The sequence below is a fragment of the Mesoplodon mirus genome, assembly GCF_964341445.2.
Source record: "Mesoplodon mirus genome assembly, chromosome: 9".
Lineage (NCBI taxonomy): Eukaryota > Metazoa > Chordata > Mammalia > Artiodactyla > Ziphiidae > Mesoplodon > Mesoplodon mirus.
In genome coordinates, this window is record NC_138985.1 from 107,314,857 (window position 1) to 107,332,928 (window position 18,072).

The 18,072-nt window shown below is 38.9% G+C and overlaps 1 protein-coding gene across 1 annotated transcript in view; it reads left to right on the forward strand.

Moving 5' to 3' along the window:
• LOC309810308 (contactin-associated protein-like 2) overlaps positions 1-18,072 on the forward strand; it is a gene marked incomplete at both ends in the record, with an annotated part of 613,462 nt that overhangs the window by 258,736 nt on the left and 336,654 nt on the right. Inside the window, one exon of the mRNA XM_082632268.1 lies at positions 5,141-5,260. Coding sequence (XP_082488394.1) covers positions 5,141-5,260 — 120 coding nt within the window. The remainder of the gene's footprint in view (positions 1-5,140; positions 5,261-18,072) is intronic.

The window sequence follows — 18,072 nt, forward strand, 5'->3', positions numbered from 1 at the left end:
ATTTATATATAGTTGCGATAAGCAGAATAATCCTCTCCCCACCAAACGTGTCTATATCCTAAGCCATGGAACCTGTGAATATATTGGTTTATATGGCAAAAGAGACTATGGTTAAGTTAAGGACCTTCTCGTGAAGAGACTATCCCAGATTATCTGGGTGAGCTTGATGCAGTCAGAGCTCCTTAAAATACAGAGAGGTGACAAGGCAAGCAGAGAATCAGAGCAGAGTGTGAGAGAGACTCCACCAGCCACATCTGGCTTCGAAGATGAAGAAATAGGAAAATGAGCCAAGGAATACAGGTGGATTCTGGAAGCTGGAAAAGGCAAGAAAGTGGATTTCCCCCCTAGAATTTTCAGAAGGAGCACAGCCCTACCCACACTTTGAATTTAGCTCAGTGAAACCCACTTCGAACATCTGACCTCTAGAACTGTGAGATAATGCATTTGTTTCAACCTGCTAAGTATTTGGTTATTTGTTACAGCAGCCCGGTGAAACTAATACAATAGTACTTTGTCATTTTCCATTGTACCCAATATGATGTCACACAGACAACATTCAATATTTAATGAAAATTAATAAGATACTTAGGGTTTGTCACTTTCTGGATTTTTACATGCTATGAAATTCAGTCTGATGTGTTCATTCATAATATTTTTGAATATCTCAGATTTAGTTAAGAATATGTGGAATAATATAAGACCTTTTATTTGGGACTAGGAGTTGCAACAGAGAAAAATTACTTTTCCAGTAAATCAATGGACTTGATGAGTCTGTTTATTTTGCCATCAGCCCAATTGCCTTTCTGTTCTCCAGCAGTCTACTAGAAAAGCTCGATTATTGACAATGGCACAGATCCTTCTCTTTCTTCAGTGGCTGCTGGCTTAGCCCCTTCTGCCCTGTCAACTCCCTGGGGCTTGATATGCACAAATTGTGCAGCCCAGCCAGGACTCCGCTGGGTGGAGAGTTAACCGGCTGAGGCATGCAGGCTAGATACTTCGGTTAGCTCCTTCTGTGCATTAAAATTTCCATACGCTTAATGCTTTTTAGTTTACAAAGTGTGTGATTTCATTTAATCTTCACAATAACTTGGTGGAAGAGGTATTAGTGTCTTCATTTTACAGCTGAGAAAACTGAAAGTTAAGGGGAGTCTCCAGGTGGTAAATGACAGAAAGGAGATTTGAACAAAAATCTCTTAATTCCCAATTCAGTTATACAACTAATGCAATTTTACTATGTACAGCTGTTCTTGCCATTTTACCTCAGTGCCTTTACTCCAGACATGTATTTTGCAAGTGTATTTTTAATGATAACATAACTTATGCATGTTATAAAGTAATGTGGAAAACACAGAGAAGTATGAAGTTTTAAATCATCCTTAATCTTACTACTCAAAGATAACCACAGTTACTGTTTGAGTGTATTCCTTTCCAAATATTTTTCTGTGCATTCATCCAAGTATATTTCTTTCAACATGTATTTTTATTTAGAGTTTTGTATCTCATTCCATTTTTATTATTCTGAGTGAAGTGAGGTGGCATTCTAGCCTTATGTTATTGGATTGGCCAGAAAGTTCATTTGGTTAGTCAATGTGTTTTTCCATAAAGTTCTTCGTGAAAATGAAAAATGTGTCTTTTATTTTTACTTAAAACAGAACAAAATTTTTGGCCAACCCAATGTTTACAGTTGTACTGTATTGCCTTTCAGTGACCTACTTTTCCTATTTATACTAAAATATAAATAAAGAATTAGTCCACCTTTCTTGAGTTACCTTTTTTTTTCAAGACTAGAGCCATGCTTCTAACATGTAGTCAGGACCAGCAGCATCAGCATCACTTGGGAGCTTGTTAGAACTGCAAATTCTCTACTGAGTCAGAATCTTCGGGGTGAGACCCAGGAATCCCTGTCTTAACAAGCTCTCCAGGTGATTTTTCACACATGATAAAGTTTGGACTAAAGTTTTGGTTTTCCATTTGTGTTGATGAGGCAGAAGCAGCTAATAAACCTGTTATAGGTTAAAGACAAGCAGAATAGTTGTCACACTTTGAAGAAAAAGAAAGAGCTTCTTGCTTACCCAGATTTCCCTCATCCACGTGCTTTCAACTCTACTCTTAATTACTTGGGTTAAAGTCCAAAGACCTCTTTAAAATGCTTATATGCTTACTTAGAAATGCAGTAGTTACCTATACTTACTATCATCCAATTGTGCTTTCATTTGCATATACTTCTCCTAGTGAGCCAACTAATCATTTATCAAAATCAGAACAGGATGAAGGGTAGGCACATTTTAAGTTTCATTCTGACAGCTTTTCTTAAACATCTACCATGTTAGATCAATATAGAGTAGAAAAGAAAAATACGTTTTCTACACCCTGCCCTCACGACAATTCACAATCTTGTTAGGAAATAAAAATTTCCTATATGGTTTAATTAACAGCAGTCAATCAAGTCCTAAATTGACTAGTATTACAGTATGTGAGACGAGCAATGTATGCCCTGGACTATACAGAAAGCTGGACGTATTTATTAGGGAAGGTCTCCTTAAGAAAGGAGGAATGTCAGTGGTGCCTAAATAATAATAATTATATTAACGATAAACAGTCCACCTATTAACTACTACACCTGTGATACCTATTCCCCAGACAAGGCTGAATGAGATTAGGTATCTTTGTCAATGTTATATAAATCGTACTTCGTGGAGTCAGAATTTAAACTCAGATCTGTTTGACAGGAACCCTGTTTCTTACCACTTCTGCCTTCATAGTTAGCTCTGACTGAGAAGTTTTACGGATTGAGAAAGAGGCCTGTAGAAAACCACAAGTAGAGGAGGCAACCCCAGAAAGGGTGAGCATGAGTTAAACAAGTTCCTGTGTCAGATTCACCTGAGCAGAGAGCAAGGTTGATACTGGCGAGTTGCTAAAACCAAAAGAGATCTGTAAGGACTATGGAAGGTCTTGCATGCTTAGATGGTGATCTGGGATATACAATCAGAGATGCTGAAGAGCCACTACACATTTTTTAAACATAATGAAAGTAATGTTTTGGGATATTGCATAAAAAAGCATAATTGGGTGGGAAGTGAAGAGATATTTGGGTAGAACAATCAATTAATAGGTTGATTGTTGTAAATCAGATACCAGATGATAAGGAAAATGACTGGGGTGCTGGCAGTGGGGAAAGAGAATGATTATTAAATATTACAAAACAAAGGTGAAAGTTTTTAATGGTAGACTGGCTGAAGGGACAATTGGAAAACCTAAGAATTTGAACCTGACGTTCTGGGTGATCTTGAACTGTACACAAAAATTGTAATAATCTGAAGAAGGATTGTCAAAAATTAATAAGGCAGTTGGTTTTTTTCAGAGACTGAGTTTAAGTCATCTTTGTTGCTTCCTAACTACATCCACCCACCTAGTCTCCATGTTCTGTTGATCTTAAATCCCATCTACTTTATCCTGCCTTGTTTGCTTTATCCTTTCTCATAATCTTCTATACCTCTGGCCGTCTTTCAATAGGCCTATAGGCCTGTTGCTGTAGCAGTTATAACCAACATGCTCTCATTACTCACTTCTCTAAGAGCTATTGATTTGCTACAAGGAACTTTCTTTCTAAAACCTACGTCAAATTATGGCATCTTTCTGCTGAAAGTTTAAAAATATTTCTTCAGTCTTTTATTGCATTATTTCATTTGGTATGGCATTCAGAATTAGAGCGACCATAGTTTATTATCCAAATAAGACAACTGGGAGATTGAAAGTGGCATATTAATAATTACACTCAGACAAACAGTGTATGGGCTGTGCTTAACTTTCTAGCCACATCCTCTTCTGACAGCACTTCTTTCATGAGCAATGCACGAGTACTGAGTGAACAGTCCCTACTCCAAAGGTCGCCAATCTGTGTTGTTCACAGCTGTGCTTGTGTTGCCTAACCTACTGCTCAGCACGTCATATGGGCTCAATAACTATTTGCAGAAGGAAGGAAGGAAGGAAGGAAGTGAGAAGCAAGCCTTGAGTAAATCAAAGAGTTTATGAACTGTTTTAGTCTCCTGTGTTGTCTTTGTTGAAATGAAATAGAATTTAAAGTCTAGCATCCTTGGGAAGAGGAAACCATGGAAAGCCAAAGGGAAGCACAGAGAACATGGGAGAGGAAAGTAGAAAAGGGAGGTCCCAGAATCAGACCTCCTACTTCATAGCTTAGCTAAGGACAGATGCTAGGAGTATTGAATTCAAGGGCACTTTACCAAAAGACTCTGCTTATCAGATAGATAGATTTTTACCAGAAATAGTCCTTAGTTTTGTAAAGAGGTCTGTCAAATTCATCGTATATGTCAATGTAGAGCTATTAAAAAAAAGTTTTCACAATAGTGTTTTAGAAGTTCCAGCTATAAAGGAGATATGTAAATGTCCATTTTGCACTTCTGAAGACAGGTGCAGTCTCTGTGAGAAAAGAAAATGTGTTAGGAGAATGGGAACAAAAAGGAAAATGATGAAAAAGAACCTACAATCAAATTACATAAATGTCAGTTTTCTACAAAAACTAGATTTGATGTAATTAAAGCACACCTGTAACAAATAAAATGAAACAGAGACATCTTTCCATTTTCCTGAAATAAAGGAAGATTAGAAATCACGTGGTATTTGTGGGAGATTTATACTAAATATGCAAAAAACAAAGTGCCCCTGTGTGTGTGAAAGAGAGAGAGAGAGAGAGAGAGAGATTTTCTCTGATTTTCTCTGATCTCTTAGCTGATAGCCCAACAGTACAGCCAATATTCATGGCCTTTCAGTAAAGTCCCTTACAGTAAGCAGATGATATCTATAAATAAGTATAAATTAGTTTTCAATGATCATGAGCACCTGTGAAACAAACATTATATTTGTTTAACAATTTATTGATTGTTTTAGACCTTTCCCCAACTAAAGCCATAGCAGGAACTTACTATCTTTGTTTGTTAGGTCAGAACCAATGCTTATAGACTAAAAATCAGATTATGAGTTTAAATGTAGAGAAAAGCGTGCTCTTTCTAACAAGAGGATACTCTCCTAAACAGTGGTTTGATAGCATTTGATCTGTTACTGGGGCATTTATTTGGAGAGACATTTTTTGGGTGCTGTGCTCATGTAGGATGTTTCGTTCCAGCCATCTATGAGCCTTCCTGTGAAGCCTACAAACACCTAGGCCAGACATCAAATTACTACTGGATAGATCCTGATGGCAGTGGACCTCTGGGGCCTCTGAAAGTTTACTGCAACATGACAGGTAACTATGCCATATTTATGTTTCATGAAGATTGCTTTTCTGTATGTTGAGAATAATTAGCACCACTAAAGTTTGTTTCTTCTGTGCTGTATTCTTATCATAATGTGTAATAAGCTAAATATTGCTGGCTTTGTTAGGCTAAATGGTGAAATGTATTTCAATGCTAGGTTTTCAAAAAAAGTCTACCTTCTGATTTGAACGGTTACTAATTACTGTTTTAAAAAATCAGCATGTAGAGGAAAAACTAGAAAGTAAAACTGCAAGGTTGAAGTCCACAGAAAGAACTAGCCCATGAAGCATCCTCCACAAGAACCTAGACTGGGGAAGGTTAGTATCACCTCTCAAACCATCCACACTGCCCACGTGAAAGGAAGCTCAGAGGTCACGCCAAACCCTCCTCTGCTTGCCATGGTTATGCAAGGAGCCGTTCTGGGTACTGCAAGCCCATTCTGGCACTAGCAAAACTTACCTGCCACTTTCATGTAATTTTTCTGGGGAAGAGAGCCTAGTTTTTCTTCACTTCCATATTAAATTTCAGGGCTATGAAATGGGATTGTGGGTTCCCACAGTCATATGTAAGATGTACAGATCCGTAAGATAAGAGCACATCTTCCATCAGACACTTGGTAGCATCTTGCCCTCCAAAAATCTGGAGAAGTGTGTGGGGCGAGCCCTGTTTACTAGCTCCAGGAGAGGATCAGCATGTGATATGAACTCCTGAGGCATACAATGATAAGGATAATGATTATATGATGCTACTGATGATGATTGCTGCATGGATGGTTAACCATGTATCGGGTACCACAATAACTGCTTTATTCAGATAACCTGGGTTTATATTCTGGCTCTGTTAATCACCAGATATATAACCTTGAGCAACTTATTAACTGTATTAACTTCAATAAGCCTCGGTATGTTTTTCTTTGAAATTGATTGATAATAATATCTACCTCATAGCATTATTGTGTGAATGAAATAAGATAATCTACATATGGTTCTTAGCATATTGTCTGACACATAATAAACTTTCAGAAAAGGTTGCCAGGAGTAAGGTATAATTATTTTTTAAAGAAGTTAGAGAGTTAAATAACTCGCTTATATTATTCAGGCAAAATTCAAATTCCAATATGTTTGAGGCCAATGGTTCTTAAATCCAGCTATTCTTCAGAAACATGGAGTTTTGTCTTCCTATACAAACCTGTTGGCTCCATCTCAGGAGACTGACTCAGTAGGTGTGAAGTGCAAATAGGATTGTGCGCCTAGAACTAAGAGCCCTAAACAGTGCTGTAGACAAGCAGACCCCTGTGGAGAACTCAGCAACATCAGGAAGACACACATGGCACAGAATGGAAGGGAGAATGATGAGGACGTGGGTATAGTGTGGAAGGTGGGTAGAGAAAATGGTAAAGTGAGAGCTACTGTCCCCAAATTTCCCCCCATGTCAAGACTCTAAGCGTGCCCCAGAGAAATAATTCACTTACCAGAAAGCTTGACCTAAGAGTTCATTGATTGTTGGACTTGTCAGTGCACTCAGGTACTTTCTTCTTTACCTTCATTCTAATCTTACTTCAACTAAAGTAGAATCCATGAGAACTAGACTTAATCCAAAAGACTCCTGATGTTGATTTCTCAAAACTATTGTCAACTATTAACCTTAAGGGAAATCAGGGCATCCTGAATGGGCTTGGACAATTAAGAAGTTACTTTAGTTACTTTCCTATATGCCTTTTCAGAAAAGAACTAGAAAACTAAACAAAACCATAATGTATATGATCCTCATATGAAGAACACACAAAATGGAAGAGGATTTTTTCCTTTTTTGCCGGGGGGAGAGATCACTTTTCTGTGAATTGAAGGCCTTATGTGGAAACACAGATCTCCTCTTCATCAATACCTCCTTTAAAGAGTATGACTATAGTTTGACCTAATACTCTAGATTCAGTCTAAGTGGTGAAAAGAACAGCATGACTTCTGCAGTTAGAAGATTTTTTTTCTATTGTCAAGGTAGTTATGAACACCAGTGTTTCAGGGACCCTTGAAGACCATCAGGTACTCTTTGGCCTTTTGCAACCCATTAACCCTTCCTTCATCTGGAAAGAACATGAACTTGACCCATTAGGAAAACATGGCACCGTAGAGCTTGGCTTGGGTTGTTGCTTTTCCAAGAAATACATGTTGAAGAAGAGGAGGGAGTGACAGCATGAGATAGTCTATGAATCTTGAGATATCACTCTGTGGTCATGAGAAATTGTATATGCACCTTAATTCACAACATTTGTATTAAAGAATAGAGCTGTCCCACTTCTTAGTGACCCAGATGTAATTGAGTGTTTATCACTGTTGAATACATCACATATTTTTAAAATGGGAGCAAGATATCTTCTCTGGGGAAGAAGCAATGTCTTGGCAGTGATCAATCTCTTTTTCCTTCTTCTTACTAAGATGAGGGAGAGTTTTTCACTTGTACAGACATAGTGAAAATATGAGTCTTGATTTTGATTTCTCGACACTGGAGAAACTTTACTGGCAGGTAATATCTGATGTAAATTTGGGTAGAAATGAAAAATCACTCTGTTGGAAATCACTTCTGATTTATAATTATTCTTTGGAATACTAAACTTTAAATTCACTTACTAATTAAAAAATAAAACAAAATGAAAGCACAGTTAATTACTTTAGGGCCTGGCAAGAAGAAGGTGGTCTCCTCTGACTTTTAGAAAAGAACTTCCTCCAAATAATCATTACAGCATCACTGTTCACTAATATCTCCAAGTTTTATGTTTGTTTAACATGATCAAATAAGTAAATTGTTCCTCATCTTATCCTTATTTCCTTTTCCGTTGAATCACAGGGAAGACTTGAAGTTTGTCCCTGCTAGAGTATTTTACTGTTGGATTCAGTCCAAACGGTCAGCATATATCTCTTGGCATCTCAGATACTGTTAAATTCTCAATTTCTCCTTCCCAGTGCCTCTTGCAAATCATTATTCTTTCCATTCCTCAAACCACCATCCTGATTCAGACCCTCAGTTGTTGGGTTTAGGTTATTCTAGTAATGTCCCAACTGGCCCCTGTTGGTTTACAACCTTGGGAGTTCCCCAAGTGAAATCTGAAACTGGACCCCATACGTGGAAGGCAAGGAGAGACTGAGAAGGAGGCAGACCCTCTAGATTGGTAGGTGAAGGTTTAATAAGCAAGGGAACTTACTTACAAGGCTTGTCTTGGGCGACACAATAGGAGTAGATTTCTGCACCGAACCCACAGGATCTTAAAAGTTTATATCAAGGCCTTGACAGATTCAGTGACATATTCAGTCCAGATGGTCTCAACACCTACCTCTCGCAAGGATTTACTCCCTGCAAGGGCTGCTAGCCTGGGAATAGTAGGTGGGACGTACATTCCAAGGACAGGGGAGGGGTGGGGAGCCTCCGGTTGCCAGGGTTCTGCTTAAGGGTCAGCTGGCAGTCACATTCTCTCCATGACCTCCTCCAGCAGTCCCTTCAACTCCAATATTTTCCTACTGCCCCCGCCTCCATGCCACCTGTCAGCAGGCTGCTAGATGAATGCTCCTAACACACCACTGTGATCATATGACCACTGTGCTCCATCCCAACTACTGAATAATGGGAATGGGCCTCAACTTAGCATTCACCTCCCTTCACATTTAATACAAACTTTGTAGCACTGTCTTTTTTCTACCCTGCTTCCTTATGGCCATCCCATGCTCCAATCAGAGTAGAGTTTCCATCATTCCCTAAATTCAGTTTGGCTTGTTTTACACTAAATTTCATGACAGTCTCCCTATGTACAATATTCTCTCCTGAAACTCTCTATAAAATACTTATCTCTCAAGAGTTTTCTTGAATCCTAAACTCCTCCATGAAGCTCTTCCTCATCTTCAATATACCCTTCACCACCAAATGACCATTGTAAACTCTTTTATCGATCAAAACCTTTCCTTTTTTATTTTTAATTTTTATTTTATATTGGGGTGTAGTTGATTAACAACGTTGTGTTAGTTTCAGGTGTACAGCAAAGTGACTCAGTTATACATATACTTGTATTGATATCTATTCTTTTTCAAATTCTTTTCCCATTTGGGTTATTACAGAATACTGAGTAGTGTTCCCTGTGCTATACAGTAGGTCCTTTTTGGTTATCTATTTTAAATACAGCAATGTGTACCTGTCAATCCCAAACTCCCAATCTATTCCTCCCCCCACCCTTCCACCCTGGTAACCATAAGTTCTTTCTCTAAGTCTGTGAGTCTGTTTCTGTTTTGTAAATAAGTTCATTTGTATCATTTTTTAAAATTATGCATATAAGTGATATCATATGGTATTTGTCTTTCTCTGTCTGACTTACTTAGGATGACCATCTCCAGGTCCATCTATGTTGTTGCAAATGGCATTATTTCATTCTTTTTAATGACTGAGTAATATTCCATTGTATATATGTACCACATCTTCTTTATCCATTCATCTGTCGATGGACATTTAGGTTGCTTCCATGTCTTGGCTAGTGTAAACAACGCTGCAGTGAATATTGGGATGCATGTATCCTTTCGAACCATGTTTTTCTCTGGATATATGCCCAGGAATGCGATTGCTGGATCATGTGACAATTCCATTTTTAGTTTTTTGAGGAACCTCCATTCTGTTCTTGATAGTGGTTGCACCAATTTACATTCCCACCAACAATGTAGGAGGGTACCCTATTCTCCACACCCTCTGCAGCATTTGTTATTTATAGATTTTTCAATGATGGCCATTCTGACCAGTGTGAGGTGGTGTCTGTATTATTTCTTAAACTGCATGTAAAATTTACATTATCTAAAAGAAAAATTTTAATTAAAAATGTAATGTACACACACACACACACACACACACACACACACAAACCCCCAAAATGTGAATTTCTTCATAGACTTTGTGAAAACAAAAAAGAATATTAAGCATCCCTCTAGGATCCTTTTTCTAGGTTTTTTCATTTCTATATTCACTGTGTGCCAGGAACTGTGCCATGTGAGAACAAATGGATATAATAAATGCCTTCATGGTATTCACAACCCAGAATAAAAACAAGCACTAAAAAAGTAAACAGATAAGTAATTTTTCTGTAGAGAAAAATAATGGAATTGTGAGGAATGGTTTATTTTGGATAGAGGGTTTTTTAAAAAACCTCCCTAGGAAGCAACATTTTAGCCAAAATCTAGCATATGAAAGGAGACAAGGCACTCAAAAAGGTGAGGAAGGGGAATGAGCCCTGAAAAATTATACCCGAAAGAGTGAAAGAGATCATTTCCTTCCAAGGAACTGAAACCCCAGTGGCTGAAGCATAATGAGCCTATAGGGGGGCCCAAAATGAAGTGGGGAGATGGGCAGGGGCCAGGTGGTGGTGCAGGAAAAAAATCTGCTTTTTACTTTTTCAATTATATTTCAATGTAGTGGGTGGGAATCTATGGAAAGTTTTTAAACAGGAGAATGAGAGGGTCTCAATTAAAACTACCACTTGGAGTACCATGAGTGACAGACTGAAAGCACTGGGACCAGTTCTGAGGCTATTGTAAAAGTCCAGGGAAGGAAAGAAGCTCCTTTGGACTAGAGTGGTGATAGTTTAAGTGATGAATAAGAGATGAATTTCAGGTGTACTTTGAAGGAAGCATTGTCAGGATTGGTGACAGATAGGAGAAGGATGGTTAAAGACAGTTGTGAAGAATAACTCCTGGGGCTCCCCTGGTGGCACAGTGGTTAAGAATCTGCCTGCCGGGCTTCCCTGGTGGCGTAGTGGTTGAGGATCTGCCTGCCAATGCAGGGGACACAGGTTCGAGCCCTGGTCTGGGAAGATCCCACATGCTGCAGAGCGACTGGGCCCGTGAGCCACAACTACTGAGCCTGCGCGTCTGGAGCCTGTGCTCCGCAACGGGAGAGGCCGCAACAGTGAGAGGCCCGCACACCGCGATGAAGAGTGGCCCCCACTCGCCACAATTGGAGAAAGCCCTCGCACAGAAACGAAGACCCAACACAGCCTAAAATAAATAAATAAATAATTTAAAAAAAAAAAAAAAAGAATCTGCCTGCCAATGCAGGGGACACGGGTTCAAGCCCTGGTCCAGGAACATCCCACATGCCATGGAGCAACTAAGCCCATGCGCCACAACTACTGAGCATGAGCTCTAGAGCCTGCGAGCCACAACTGCTGAGCTCACGTGCCACAACTGCTGCAGCCTGCGTGCCTAGAGCCTGTGCTCCACATCAAGAGAAGCCACCACAATGAGAAGCCCACGCACCGCAAGAAAGAGTAACCCACTTGCCGCAACTAGAGAAAGCGCATGTGCAGCAGTGAAGACCCAACACAGCCAAAAATAAATAACTAAATAATAAAATAAATTTTAAAAAATAAATATTAAAAAGAGCAAAACATTTAACAACAACAACAAAAAGAATAACTCCTGAATATATGGATTAAATAACTGGATGAATTACAGTGCCATATGGCAGATGTGGGAAATAAAGGAAAGAACAGATTTAGAGGAATTTCAAGAATTCAGTTTTGACCTATTTAAATATGAAGTGCTATATGCCATCTCAATTGAGATGCAAATTTTTCAGTTGGACAAGCCCCCAAAGGATGTTTGGGTTAGAGACATAAATGTCCTAATTGTTAGCATATGAATATATGAGAAATGATAATATCACTTAGGGGATGATGTAAACTGGGAAAAGGCATCTGCGAAATGAGCTCCTAGGAAATCAGTAGATAGGTCAGATTTCTAGTGATGAAATATTCTATATGTAGGAGAATGTATAAGTAAGTGGAAGAAAAGTGTCTAAGAGAATTTTAGGGACAAATGGGTCATCCTTATGGATGTCAAATTGACTGCTTGGGTCGTAAAGAATGAGAAAAAGACTGGGAGGATGGAGAGTGATTTTGAATCAATGCAAATGTATATAATGAATGAGTAGGGGACCTTCCTGGGTTCAGACTCCCCCCACCTCCATGCCCCCCACCTCTTATTTGTAAAAAAAGCTTTAGCCTCCTATTCCTTCCCCAAGTTCCAAAGAGCAAATTTAATCAGAGAAGTGAGAAAATGAGAAAGTGCAGAAACAAAGGAAAATAGTCAAGCAAGACAAAATAATAATAGTTCAGCCATGAAACAAAGTCAGAAACATTTAGTTCTTCCTCAAGGGCTATGGATAATATCCTGAGCCATATCCTTGAGTTATTTTGCAGATACTAACCTCCCCGCCAGATGGAAGAACTTAGCTACATGCTGACCACCAGTATGTAGACCCCAGACAGGGTGGAACCAAAAGGTTGATCATTGAGATTCCTGAAACATCACCCTGTTACCTCACCGTCAACCAATCAGAGAATTGTGCAGGAGCTGATCAGGCACCCTACAACTCCCACCCGTAATGTTGCCTTTCAAAACTGTTACCTGAAAGCCATTGAGAAGTTCAGGTATTTTGAACATGAGCTGCCCATACTTCTTTCTTGGTGCCTTGCAATAAACTCTGTACTTTCCTTCACTACAACCCAGTGTCAGTAGAGTGGCATAAATCAACTTGTAACATGCTTTATATGGGATGCAAAGCAGTTAAAACTTGGCAAGCAATTGATGATACTGTATTTTTAAAGCATGGCTTTGGCAGCTGGGAATAGAGTTTTCCAAAGGAGACCCATACATAAGATAGGGAAACAAGTCAGAAAGCCTCTGTTGTAATACAGGAGTTAAAGTTGAGATTCAAGGTGGTGGCTGACAGGTAAAGGAGAGGATTGATTTGATGGATATTTAGAAAGTTGAGTTGACCAGACTGTGGCTGGTGATTGGAGTTGAAAATGATTCCCAAGTTTCTGCCTTGAGTAGCCCCATGTGAGGGAGTACGGAAGAGCAGGGACAGATCAGAAAAAGGTGGGACTCTGTGTTGCCTTCAGTGTCTGTAACTCAGCGTGTTGGAGCTGTGCTGTGGGCAGATGCTATACAGATTCCCTGAAGACTTTAAACACAATTAATCTCTGTCTCAGTTTCCTTATAAATAGAGTAGGAATTGGAATGAGTTGATCTCTACACTGCCTTCTATTCTTAAAAAAAAAAAATTCTATTATTGCCCTGGAACATGAAAGAAAAATATCACTATTCAAATAATTGAGAAGCAAAATCCTCTTGCCTCAAACAAGCTTGAATTTACTCATTTCTTGGCCACGTTTGACATAAATTGGCACTGTTCATTTTTTATCAAAAAGCAGTTCTTCTACTATGCAATTCTCCTTTTGACTATCTGCAGTTCAGTGCTTCATCACTTGGAAATTAGGGGGTGCCCTAAATGACAGCGTCTCAAGTGCTCAGTTGACATTGAGGAGAGAATATATTCATTGAATCTTTTGTAGGAGAATTCATCATTCTGTGCAAGTCAAAGCCTGGTTTCCTTTTTTAGATCTTAGGGCACATTATAAAATGTGGTCATTGTTCTCCTCACCTTCTCAATTTTTATCACCTCTCTGAAAATTTGGTATAAATATAATTTTAATGAGTATATACTATCATATATTTCTAATATTTACCTCTTTGTACATTTTTCTCACATTTCAGTTTATTTCTGTTTCCTTAAGATGCTTACCAACATCTTCTAGAAACATTGCACTTTTATATTTAAAGCTTCATTTAGTTCTCTCTGCCCAGTGATAATAACAATAGTAAATGAAGCTGGATCCAGCTATTATCCTTGGAAAATTACTGCTTATCCCTAAATCAAAAACAATGTTTTCCTTAATATTCTATCCTCGAATTCATCTTTATAACTCTCTTTGCATTCATATTTAATTTTTAAAAATTTGAGTAAACATCTGTACTGTACGGTGTGAAGTTTAAAGTCCAAATAAGGAACACCTCCTGCATTCTTCCTAGCACTACTTTTGTAGTTTTATCAAAAAGCCATCGAGCTTGTTTACATAATTTGTGCTTTATAAAGCCCTGGGATTTAGCTGATCAAATTCTATTATTCTCTATAATGGTAAAAGCTGTTCATGTCTTTTTAATCTAATATTTATAGAGAGCTTGTTACCCAAGTTCTTAAGCACTTGCACTCAGTAATATCATTTTATTTATCGTTATGCCTCTCAGGAGTTTCCGTAGCACAGTGGGGGGTGGGGGGTGGAAATGGGCTGCTGGGGTGGATGCTTGAGCTCTAATGGAATCATGAACCTGCCCCCCACTCCTGCTGCCATCACCTCCCGCCAGCCCCCCAGCAAAGCAAAGCAGTTCCTTCTCTGTCATATTCATTTTCTTAGCAGCTTTCAATAACACCAATTTATTATCTCACAGTTTCCATGGGTCAGGACTCTGGCAGAGGTTAGCTGGGTCAACTGCTCAGGGTCCCACAGGCTGAAATGAGGGATCAGCAGAGCTGTGCTCTCATCTGAGGCTTGAGATCCTCTTCCATGTTTATTCAGGTTGTCGATGGAATTCAATTCCTTGAGGTTTTAAGAGTGAGGGTCCCATTTTCTTGTTGGCTGTTGGCTGTGGCTTGCCCTCAGCTCCTAGAGGATGTTCCCAAGGTCCCAGATCTGCGTCCTTCTCATGGTATGGCAGTAGGAGGATCTCTGACCTCTAGACTCTCTCTCAAGAGCCCACCTGATTAGGCCATGCCTAATATCCACCCAGTATAACTACCTGTTGGATTAACTCAAGTCAAGTGGGGACCTTACTGACACCTACAAAATCTCTTCACCTTTGCTGTATAGAGCAAGCTAATCGCAGGAGTGATATCCTATTGTATATACCTGTCCCACCCACATTCAAGGAGTGGGATCAGGAGGTGTACACTGGGGGTCGGGAATACTGGAGGAATACTTTTTATTCTTCTTGCCACACCTACCTCTGTGTCTCTGTATACTATTCATAATTCCAGCTGCATATAGCCTTACCTTTTGAGTAACAATGCCACATTTAGTTTGTAAAAAATTAAGCTTTATTATTTGTCTTACGGTTTTTAACATATTGTTCAAAATAGGAAAATTTGAAAATATAGATAAGCAAAAATAAAAATTGCTTACCAGCTAGAGAGAACAATTACTAACGTGTTAGGAAATGTGATAAAGATTTTGTATTTTATGCTTGTAGCTATATATATAGTATTGAGGGCAAACTAAATGCCAGGCACTGTTCTAAGCAGATCACACACATTAACTCATCTAATAATTCACAACAACCCCACAGGGTATGTAATACTACTCTAATTCCAGTTTTTGGGTGAGGAAAGTAAAGCTCACAGAAATCAATTCCTAACTTACACATCTAGTGGGTTATGGAGATTGACTTCTTAGACAGGCTTGAGTCATCCAGAGCCAGCGTTCATAGTGTGTGTGTGCACATGTGTGCACATACATGCCTATATGTGTGTGAGTGCCCCGTGTGTGTTATTCATCTGAATGGCCATATGTGTGCATACAAATGGTACTCCTCATTTTGGATTTTGTAGTCTTATTTTAAATATGATTTCTGAGATGAGCATCTCTTATTTATATGTCTTCATTATCATCAAAACTTCCTTACACAACTCTAATTCATTATCTGTGGTTTGGACAGCACTTTTGCCATAAATTATTTACTTCTTCATTGTTCCACTGATGCCTTGGGGTGTTTTATGAGAGAACACGTTTTAAATGAAATCAGTTTATAAACCACTAAGCAGTTGTTATCAGTTTTAGGTCTTAATTCAGCTATAGGCATTTTCTCGAATACCAATTTCTGAGAGCTTTTATAGGATAACGTGTATTTCTTGTGTACCTAGGTTAATTATCCCTTAGGGTTTGAGCCAGTCTTGAAGGATAATTTAAATTCTATTCCCAATATCTAGTTACTTTTTCAGTGTAAAATCTTAAACTGAACCTAGCAAAATCTGGTTTGAGAAGGTAACAAGATTGAATGGAATTGTATTAGGTATCATTGGTAATATTTAATATGATTGTGGCACCTCGTTCTCTTTTTGCAAGGAAACCAGATAGAAATGAGGACACACAGCTCTCCTCTTCTCTGTGAGAGCTTATTAATATTCACAGGCCAGGCACCGCTATGATTCTACCCCTTTGTGTTCCTGTGTGTCATACACTGTCTCTCTCTCATGTGTTCACATTCTAAATCATAAACCTCAAAACACTGGCTTCTTCCATTTTCTCCCCCCCACTCATTTGTATGTTTTCTCATCAAAGGCATTCGCCCTCCTCTTTCTTTAACCTAGTTTGCCTCCTCTATCATTAACCTGCACATAGAATAGCTCTCCTCTGTCTTCTTTCACATCATCTCCTCTTTGTCGACTTCTCACAAGCTCTCTTTGTTATAAACCTTTGTAATCACGTAGCAACTCCCACTTCACGCGCTCAGCTGTTTCAGTTCCTCACAATCAGTATAAATCTTTGAATTCAATTCTGTTCATACAGCTCCAGTTGAAAATCTAGGAACCAACTCGCTGATCAAACACAGCCTGAAAGGAGAGCTCTTCTCTGTAACTGATTACCCACCACCCAAGACTCCCTTTCAGATTCACACTCTTATTCCTCAGATGACTTCTACCTGCCAGACTTTCTTTTAAATCTCTTCATTGTGTGCCAGTCACAGTGATAGGTTAATATAACAAAAAGTTCTCAGGTGGTTTTCGAACTTTAAATCAAGAAAGGGAGAGGAAAGCTGTAAGAGGTCTGGTGAGGCCCATGCAGCAGACAGAACCAAGCAAGGGAAGGCAGACCCCAAGTAAAATCAAGATGGCCTTAGATCTAGAACAGGCAGCTCCATCACATATGGAGCCTCCAAAATGGTACCCCAGATGCAAATACGCCCACCTTCAAACATTTTTACACACCTGCCTAAACAATATTTTAAACACACTGCCCTTTTAGTGCTTTAAAAAGCACTGCCTCTGTTGTGCGATTTCCCTGCTCAAAAACTGAGAATGGCTTCACATTGTCTATGGTTAGGGACTGTTGTTTGGTTTCCTCTGTCATTTGGGGGCTGAAACCCTTGTCTAGTCCATAAAAATCAGCTTGTGCAGCAGGCAGGTGGAAAAAAAAACAAAAAACAAACAAAACCTTGGGAAATCCAGTTAAGTCAGCGCAAAGTACAAGAACAACCTCACACTTACTCACTAGGAATTCCTCCCTTCTGGCTAAACTTAAAGCCACTATGCCTGAGCATCTATCTTTCCAAACCCTAGGTTTTTCAGTTTGCTGGGTCACCTTTCATGCCTTCTGAGTAAGTCAATTTCCATTTCAGAAGATTCCTGGCAATTTTAGCAGGAGTATCTCATATAGCAGCTAATCTCTCTTTTTATCTTTTCTCTTGGTCTAATTGATGCAACCAAGAAAGTTAAATAATAAACTGTACCAATACGACATGTTTTCTAAACTGGCAAATATTGGAGTCCTATTTCTGGGACAGACTTAAAGTAGAAGCAGAGCTCATCAATGCCCAACGCAAGTGAGTGCCATATAACAGCACTTGTCTCATTTATGACGAGTGAGAAAATAACTTTGAATAAAAGTATACCTGTGGATGAATTTCTCAAAAATCTCTTTGTTGTATTTATGTACAGAGGAGGTCAGTAGGGCTGACCTCCCCTCACATAATCATTAATCTCATATCCTGTTTCTACTCATATTTTTGAACAAAATCAGCATGAAAAATGAGACTATTCAGGAACTTGCTAGATCCTCATCATTAGCATCATTACTGTTATTTTTCCTTTTTGATTTATGTGCATATATTCTATTTTCTTTTCACTGGAACCATATTTGCCCCTTCTGCTTCTGAGCTCACTT